Source organism: Cebus imitator, unplaced genomic scaffold, assembly GCF_001604975.1.
Source record: "Cebus imitator isolate Cc_AM_T3 unplaced genomic scaffold, Cebus_imitator-1.0 Scaffold51, whole genome shotgun sequence".
In the NCBI taxonomy this organism is placed as follows: Eukaryota; Metazoa; Chordata; class Mammalia; order Primates; family Cebidae; genus Cebus; species Cebus imitator.
In genome coordinates this window covers 8805470-8814619 of record NW_016107366.1, presented here as the reverse complement: position 1 = coordinate 8814619, position 9150 = coordinate 8805470, and the positions used below count along the sequence as shown (strand labels likewise).

Sequence of the window (9150 nt, the reverse complement as noted above, 5' to 3'; positions counted from 1 at the left end):
TTTTTTTGCACATCTTTTCTTGTTTGTCAACCTGTATTTCAGGCGTCATCTTTTCTCTGAAGTTTTTCATTACTGCCTAATCCCAAGCAAAGTTAATCATTTTTTCCACTATTCTGTTTCTGTACCTCACAGATGCTATTGCCATTCTGTGTATTTCTTCTAACTCTGTTTATATGTTTTGCTTCTCCAACAAGCCTAAGAGTCAGAAACTCAGATGCCAATAAGGACCAGAGAGGAAAACAACTGGTGAAGCTGCTGAGTTTAAGACAGTGATTGGTGGACGTTGCCACGCTCCTGGCCACTGTACTAACCTCAGGTCTTTATCCCAGGGTTTTCTTGGGCACACCTGTCCTATTCATCTTTGCTTCTGAAGCTCCTAACACAATACCTGTCACAGTAATGAAACGAATGTGGCCAGAAGTGTTGAGGTCCAGCTCTGCACCTAAGGTGCTGTGTGACTGTAAAGAACTCACTCAACCTCTCTGCCCTTCAGGTTCTCCCTTTCTTTCTCTCTCCTCTCTTCAAAAAAAAAGTCACCTTGAAGATCATCTAGGCCAATGTGTTTTCCCATTTTTCCTTAGAGACCTTGGACTGAGGAGCTGGTTTTGGAGGCCTTTACAGGAGGGGAGGGCAGACTGAGACAACAGGTTGCTAGTCCTCTTTCCATATACAACCAGACAAGTTCTACTTTTTTCTGTTTTAGAAATGTATGCTTTCTTTTGAAGAAAATAGTTCACTGTTAAAAAAGAAAAGTTTGAAATCATAAGGAATGGCATAGGCAAAGTAGTTTTGCTTGGGATCAAATCCTGATTCTGTGACTTCCTTGTTATATGACCCTGGGCAAGTGATCTAACCTGTTTCCTTATCTAGAATATGGAGATGATGCCAGGCGCAGTGGCTCACGCCTGTAATCCCAACACTTTGGGAGGCTAAGGCGGGTGGATCACCTGAGCTCAGGAGTTCAAGACCAGCCTGGCCAACATAGTGAAACCCCATCTCTATAAAAATAAATAAATAAATAAATAAAAATGGAGATGATGGTAATAGAACCTACCTCAAAGGATTGTAGTGAGGTTTAATGAGTTAATACATAGGAATTGTGCCTGGCACGTTATTATCATTTTTTTGAGAATAAGTCTTGCTCTGTTGCCAGGCTGGAGTGCAATGGTGCAATCTTGGCTCACTGCAGCCTCCACCTCCCAGGTTCAAGTGATTCTCCTGCCTCGTCTCCCAAGTAGCTGGGACTGCAGGTACATGCCACCAAGCCCAGCTAATTTTTTATTTTAGTAGAGACAGGGTTTCACCATGTTGGCTAGGATGGTCTCAATCTCTTGATCTCATGATCTCCCCCCCTTGGTCTCCCAAAGTGCTGGGATTACAGGCATGAACCACTGCACCCGGCTTGTTTTTTGTTTTTTTTTTTAAGGCAGGGTCTTACTGTGCCACCCAGGCTGCAGTACAGTGGTGCGATCATGGCCTGCTGCGGCGTCAAACCCCTGGGCTCAAATAGCTGGAACTACAGGCTTGCACCACCACACCTAACTAATTTTTTAACAATTTTTTGTAGAGACAGGGTCTCGCTATGTTGCCCAGGATAATCTCGAACTCCTGGGCTCAAGCAATCTTCCCACCTCAGCCTGCTGAAGTGTTGGGATTACAGGCATGAGCCACTGCACCCGGCCTGGCACATTATTCTTGATAAGTTTTGGCTATAGTGGTATAATACAAAACATATTTGGTCTTTGTCTCTGGATCTTGGCACAAAATTCCTAAAACCCTAGGAATTCCCTGAGCGAGGAGTGTTTTTTGTTATTCATAAGCCCCTTTCTATCACACTTGAGTTTACCCTAATGAGGTGACTTAGGTAGAGCCCCTAGATCTAGGAATGGGACCAGTCAGCAGAAAGACCAAGTGATTAGAAGGCTGGAAATTTCAGTGCCACCCACTGGCCTCTGGGAATGCGGGTGGCGCTGAAGATGGAGCTATATGAAAACTCTTGCGCAATGAGATTCAGGGAGCTTCTGGGTTGGTGAATGCATCCACAGGCCAGGAGGGTGGTGCTTCCTGACTTTACAGGGGCAGAAACTCCTGCATTTGGGACTCTTCTGAAGCTCACCCTGTGTACTTCGTCTAGCTGCTCATTAGTATCCCTTGTAATAAACCCACAAACGTAAGTAAAGTGACTTCCTGAATCCTGTGAGCCCTTCTAGCAAACTATTAGAACTGAGGAGGGGATCATGGGGACCCTCAATTTATAACCAGTTTATCAGCAGTATAGGTGGGTGGCCAGAGACTTGTGACTGGCGTCTGAAGTAGGGGCAGTCTCGACGAACTGAATCCTTAACCTGTGGGGTCTACACTAACTCCTAACAGCTAGTGTCAGAACTGAACTGGATTGCTGGCCACCCAGTTCGTGTGAAGAATTTGGCTGACGACAGAAAACATCCCAGAGGCTATAATTAGTGAGCATGTTCAGTTCTCTAACTTGAAAGGAGGGGAAATTATTAGATTTAACACTCAGCTATCTTATAAATGAACTTTCTCAGAAGCCTTTAGTGTTTTCACCCACAGAGAGACTAATGGTGGAAGATTCAAACACTGACAAGCCTTGGTTTAAGGCAGAGGAGGAACTTCTTAACCTCCTAGAAGGCTAAGCGCCCTGGCTCACGCCTGTAATCCCAGCACTTTGGGAGGCCAAGGCTGGTAGATCACAAGGTCAAGAGATCGAGACCATCCTGGCCAACGTGGTGAAACCCTTGTCTCTACCAAAATTACAAAAATTAGCTGGGCATAGTGGCGGGCACATGTAATCTCAGCTACTCGGGAGGCTGAGGCAGGTGAATCGTGCGAACCTGGAGGTGGAGGTTGCAGTGGGCCGAGATTGCCCCACTGCACTCCAGCTTGGCAACAGAGCAAGGCTCCATTTCAAAAACAAAAAAAATCTCATCACCTCCAGCAGTACTTACCGTGCTTCTCTCTGGGGCTGACCATGCCTCTGTCTTCTCACTCAGGACGCGTGGGTGTGATCTGAATCATCTCTGTCCTTTATTTCCAAACCGTGCTCATTCTCCCTATAGCCTTTCCTTGGCCCAAGGGTTAGTCATCCTTCAAGGTGAATATTGATGTGATCCCCAGTTCCTAGCCCCTCCAACTTCTTGCCAAAGATGTTTCTATCTGTCCTTACAGTCAGGCTGCCTTCCTCCTCACAACCCTGACTTCCAGGTGGTAAAGAGGGCCCAAGATATGCTGGGCACTGAAGCAGGGAAGAAAGGAGTGCTGGGTGTGCAATTATTCATTCGCTATACATTTGCTGATTCCTGCCATGATCCTAGCCCTGTAGGCTGTACAGATAATTTATGACGCGGTTGCTTAAGAGCGGAAGTATGAGAGGGCTTCAAGTGTATGTGAATTCATCTAAGCAGGATTGAGCCAGGGGCAGAGGTTAGTTATACTGAGGACAGGCAGGCCATCCCCAGTCCCATAGGACAGACTTATGAGTGAGTCAGCCAGGCCTTGGAATAGAGGGTTACAGTCATGACATGACATAGTCATGAGCCGGCAGGGGTAGTCAGAGCCCCAGTGGAATCCACTGTTACCACAGGGATTAAATGAGATAATGTATGTAGAGAGCTTGGCTATGAGAAAGCACTCAATAAATGGTAGCTATTATTTTTTTTGTTACTGAGTTGCATTGTTAGACTCACAGAGGTAACTGGCAGAGATTCTATCTGGAAGAGTCCCTGCAGAGGATCTGGTAGAGAACGTTACATCTGGGTGGAGCCTTTGTGGAGGCGGTTCTATTCTTTTGTGGGAAATGGACTCTTTGGAGAACCTGATGAAAGCTGTGCGTCTCCCCAGAAAAAGGCACAGCTGCTCACAGGATGCTTTGCGTATTATTTCAGCAACTTCACAGACTCCTGGAAGCCTGTCTAGTCAGGGAACCTGGTTGGACACAGCTGTTATTTGCCAAGCACGGCTGAGAAAATTTCCTACTGTTCTGCTGGGCACTGTGGCTCACACTTGTAATCCCAGCACTTTGGGAGGCCAAGGCAGGCGGATTGCTTGAGCCCGGGAGTTTGAGATCAACATGGCGAAACCCTGTCTCTACAGAAAATACAAAAATTAGTTAGGCATGGTGGTACACGCATGTAGTCCCAGCTACTCATGAGGCTGAGGTGGGAAGATCAAATGAGCCTGGGAGGTCAAGGCTGCACTGAGTCGTGATCTTGCTACTGCATTCCAGCCTGGACAATAGAGTGAGACCCTATCTCAAAAAAAGAAAAAAGTTCCCACTGTTAGCTTATTGATCCTAGTGAAAACCTCAGCACACATAGGATATTCAACTGTGGGAATATCCTGTCTTTTATAATACAAAGTGGTATCCTGCAGAATGGGTGGAAGAGGCAGACCTGTGAAGGGACCCATCTTTTTTTTTTTTTTTTTTTAGATGGAATTTTGCTCTTGTTGCCCAGGCTAGAGTGCAGTGGCATGATCTCTGCTCACTGCAACCTCCGCCTCCCAGGTTCAAGCATCTTACCATACTTCCTGTCTCTCGAATCAAGAGGGCTAGTGACTGTGGAGAGGAAGGGAAAGAATAAGAACCTTCTGTTTCTCCCACCAGAACACTTTTTGCTCCACTGCCTCTCCTTCCTTCCTATTGTCCTGTGAGTATCTGTGTCATTTCCTCAAAGAGGTGTTTTCTGGTCCCCAAACCTAAATTATGCCCCTATTATTCTCTCTTTTCTCCTTCAGTTTTTTTTTTTTTTTTTTTTTTTTTTTTTTTTTTTTTTTTGAGATGGAGTTTCACTCTTGTTGCCCAGGCTGGAGTGCAATGGCCCAATCTCGGCTCACTGCAACCTGCACCTCCCGGGTTCAAGCAATTCTCCTGCCTCAGCCTCCTGAGTAGCTAGGATTATAGGCACCCACCACCACACCCAGCTAATTTTTGTATTTTTGGTAGAGACGGGGTTTCACTATGTTGGCTAGGCTGGTATCAAACTCCTGACCTCAGGAGATCTGTCCACCTCAGCCTCCCAAAGTGCTGGGATTACAGGCGTGAGCCACCATGCCCGGCTTTTATTTATTTATTTATTTATTGACAGAATTTCACTCTCGTCACCCAGGCTGGAGTGCAGTGGCCCAATCTCAGCTCACTGCAACCTCTGCCTCCCAGGTTCAAGTGATTTTCCTGCCTCGACCTCCCAAGTAGCTGGGATTACAGGCACCCAATGCCATTCCTGGCTAATTTTTGTATTTTTGTTTGTTTTTGAGATGAAGTTTCGCTCTTTTTTTGTCCAGGCTGGAGTGAAGTGGCATGATATCAGCTCACTGTAACCTACTCCTCCCGGGTTGAAGTGATTCTCCTGCTTCAGCCTCCTGAGTAGCTGGAATTACAGGTTTCTGCCACCACACTCTGCTAATTTTTGTATTTTTAGTAGAGATGGGGTTTCTCAATGTTGGCCAGGCTGGTCTCAAACTCCTGACCTCATGATCTGCCCACCTTGGCCTCCCAAAGTGCTAGGATTACAGGCGTGAGCCATCATGCCTGGCTTAATTTTTGTATTTTTAGTAGAGACTGGGTTTCACCGTCTTGGCCAGGCTGGTTTCGAACTCCTGACCTCAGGTGATCCACCCACCTTAGCCTCCCAAAGTGCTGAAATTACAGGCAAGCCACTGCGCCCTGTCTCTTCTTGAATATTCTTTAGAGTATTCATCAGAACTTTAGTTATGTATTTATTTGTGTATTTCCTTGTTTTAATAACAGTCCCTCACTAGACTGCTCAATAACTGCAGATATTTTGTCCGATTTTGTTCCCTTATCCCCAGCAGAGAACTTGGCACATAGTAGGTATTTCATAAATGTTGGTTGGAAAGTACAGTTTACAGAATATAATGGCAGATCAGATATCATTGTAGGGAAGCCTGGAGGATGACCTAGGAAATTCCACTTGCGTGGCGCTAATTGCCAAGGTGAATTTAGGGAGTTAGGAGTAGGACAGGGACGATTATGTGATTTGAGATGTGTCCAGTTTGAGGGCATTTTGGGGTGGCTTGGAGAAGACAATCTGCTGGGAAAATTTCTCTGACTCTCTCCTTACTGCAGCCCAGGGTAGGGGCTCCCTCCATCCACCTGGGCAGACCTCTGCCATCACCCATCTCACTGGCATGCTCTTGGGAGCCTATCTGTTCCCTGGGCGGTGAAGCTCTAGGGATCTGGAACAGTGCTGCAGGTCTCAACTCTGGCTCCCAGGAGTGTGTATGCAGTCAGGGCTCAATAAATGCCAGTAAAAGGAAAGAGGGAAGGTGGAAAATGTGGCCAGGCCCTCAGGGGAGAGGCTGGGTGAGGAGCAGATCTGGGAACGGAAATGGAACTAGAAGTCCAAGCTGGAACCCTGGAGCCCTAGATACAGGGTGGACAGAAAAGTGCTCCAAGCCAGGAGGCCAGGCACAGGGCTAAGCATTGTATTCACATGCCTGCATTTCATCTTCATATCAGTTCTAAGGAGGCATAAATATTCCTACTTTGTTCATGAGAAAACGGGCCCAGAGAGGTGACGAGATTTGCCCAAGGTCACACAGCAAGTGAGCAGCAAAGTCTGGATTTGACCAGGGCGTCGTCCCCTAAGCCCGCACTCTTCCACTTCACTCTCTCAGCCTCCAACCCTCCACCTCCCTACCCCTCTCCCCTCCCCTCCCGCGGCTGCCCCGCCCCACCCTCCAGTGCCGTTCCCTCCCCTTTCCTCCCTCCCTGCGGGTGGCGGCGGCGGAGCCACGTGGTGGGGCCGGGAAGCCGCGGCCGCCCAGAGCCCGGGCGGCTGCCCCAGCTGGGCAGTGCTGCTCTGCGCTGCGCCGCGCTCGGTGCCCGCTCTCCCTGCTCCGCGCTCCCCGCCAGCCGCCCCGGGGCAGGAGGCGCGCCTGACTGCTGGCCCGCCAGACAAAGGAGGCGCGGCTCGGCGGAGCCAGCGCGCGGGCGGACGGACCATGGACTCGGAGCGCGGGCGGCCGGCCCCAGCCCTGGGGACCCGACGCTCCCGGGCCCGGCCCTAAGCGCCCGGCCTCGCCGCCCGGCGCGCCCAGAGGGGAGGACGCGGAGCCCGCGCGGCGCGAGCAGGCGGCGGCCGCCGAGCAAGAGGGGCGCCGCGGCGGACGGCCCGCGCAGCCCCCGGAGCCATGGGCAAGTGCAGCGGGCGCTGCACGCTGGTCGCCTTCTGCTGCCTGCAGCTGGTGAGCGCCGCGCGCCCGGGCGTTCGGGGCAGGGTGGGGCGCGGCGGGGCGCGGTCCCGGGGCGGGCGGGTGGGGTTGCATGTCTGTGTGTGTGTGTCTGGTGCGTGTGCCCGGGCGGGGGGTGGTCTGGAGTCTCGGAGCGGTCGGGCGGAGCTTGCTCCCGCTGGCCGGGCTGTCTCTTTGTGTGCGCTTCTCGCTGCTGTGCCCGGCGCTCCTCGGGTCCCTGAGTGCGTCCTGTGCGCGAGTCCCCGGCCCGCCCGCACTGTGCAAGTGGCCTCCTGTTGGGGGACGCGCTGTGGGACTGTGGCTCGTTGGGACCGGGGGTGTGTCTGAGGCTGATCTGTGGATCCGTTGAGGTCCTGCTGTGTTTCCCTCTAGATCCTTCGTTTGCATGGGTCTGCCTTCCTCCGGGTCTCTGCCTCTGATCACCGCCCCTGTGTGACTGTTTCTCACGAAGTCTCTGCGCCCGCGTGTGTCTCTCCGGGTTTCTCTTTGGTGTGTCTCCAGATCGCTCACCATTTCTGGTCCATGTTCATCTGTGTGCTGGGATCTTAGACCCCAAGAACCCTCCAGTCCTTTGTGCTGTTTCTGCCTCCCTTCTCCTTCCTGACCGGGCAGTCCTGGGAATGGGGAGCCACTTCCCCGGAGAGGCTCACCAGGAGCTGCGAGATCCTGGGCCAGCCTGACCCGGCCTGGACCACCCTTCCTGCTTTGGTCTGGCCGCTGTGTCCATAGGGTTCCATCAGTCATCAGTTCCACCAGAGCCACTCCTCTGCCAGGGCCAGCACCAGTAGCGTGGGGACACTTGGGTGCCCCGGGGAGGACCAGAGCATCTGAGGACACTGTGCCTAGCCCCAGCCTGGGGAACTCAGGTTCTTGTCTCAGGGAGGAGTGACTGTATCGGACGAGGGGAACCAGCTCTGCCCTTCAAATAAGGCCATGGCAGGAGAGTCTGGGAGGGTGGTTAAGGAGAGGCAAGGGTCTCCTACCTACCTTAGAGCTGAGGTTGAACAACTAGGGAGGTTGAAGCTATGCTTCTCCTCTAGGCAGAGGTGCATGGGGACCTCCATCGCTGAACTCAGGTCTTATGAGTGTGAGCAGTGAGGAGCCTGAGCCCCCCTCATGCTGGACTTCCTTGCTCTGGGTTTCTACTCTTGCCTGCATCCATCACGCCCTCCCTACCACAGGAGCCCACGATAATGTAGAGTGAAGCTTTGAGCCTGGACGTGCAGACCTCCTCATTCGTCTTGCTTCTCACCTCCTGGGGACAACAGCTTCAAACATGCCATCCACAGACCTGGCCTGGGCAGTGGTAGAAACAGCCCTAGCACTGGAGATTATAGCCTGCTCCCAGCTGTGGGAGACTGAACAAGTGACTTCCCCCCAGGGGGCGGCCTCAGTCTTCCCGTCTGTAAAATGATCATCCCTGAGGATTGCAGAGGAGATTAAGATCAGGTGGAACGGAAACTCCAGAAGGGCAGATTGTCTGTTTTTCCCTATCTACTTTGAGGAACGTGTAATGCCAGGAAATGTTTAAACCTTTCAGAGAATTCTGCTTCTGTGTTTGCTAATTCTAAAATTTTAAACTAGGGTTTGTTTTTTTTTTAATTAGAAAACTAATATACATATATTGTAAAAATAAATAAATCAATACATTATCAAACAGGACAGAAGATTAAGTAAGTTTTCTAGGCCAGGTGCTATGGCTTACGCCTGTAAACCCAGCACTTTGGGAGGGTGAGGTGGGCAGATCACCTGAGGTTAGGAGTTTGGGACCAGTGTGGCCAACATGACGAAACCCCGTCTCTGCTAAAAATACAAAAATTAGTCAGGCATGGTGGCGTGCGCCTGTAATCCCAGCTACTCGGGAGGCTGAGGCACAGAATCTCTTAAATCTGGGAAGTGGAGGTTGCAATGAGATGAGAT

The 9150-nt window shown here is 50.7% G+C and overlaps 2 protein-coding genes across 2 annotated transcripts in view; both read left to right on the top strand.

Annotated features, from left to right (window-relative positions):
* SNRNP40 (small nuclear ribonucleoprotein U5 subunit 40) overlaps window positions 1-7047 on the top strand; it is a 60934-nt gene extending 53887 nt beyond the window's left edge. Inside the window, exon 10 of the mRNA XM_017527724.1 lies at window positions 6893-7047. Within this exon, the coding sequence (XP_017383213.1) occupies window positions 6893-7047 (155 nt within the window). The remainder of the gene's footprint in view (window positions 1-6892) is intronic.
* NKAIN1 (sodium/potassium transporting ATPase interacting 1) overlaps window positions 6783-9150 on the top strand; it is a 62257-nt gene continuing 59889 nt past the window's right edge. The window contains exon 1 of the mRNA XM_017527873.2: window positions 6783-7224. Coding sequence (XP_017383362.2) covers window positions 7171-7224 — 54 coding nt within the window. The 5' untranslated portion in view covers window positions 6783-7170. The remainder of the gene's footprint in view (window positions 7225-9150) is intronic.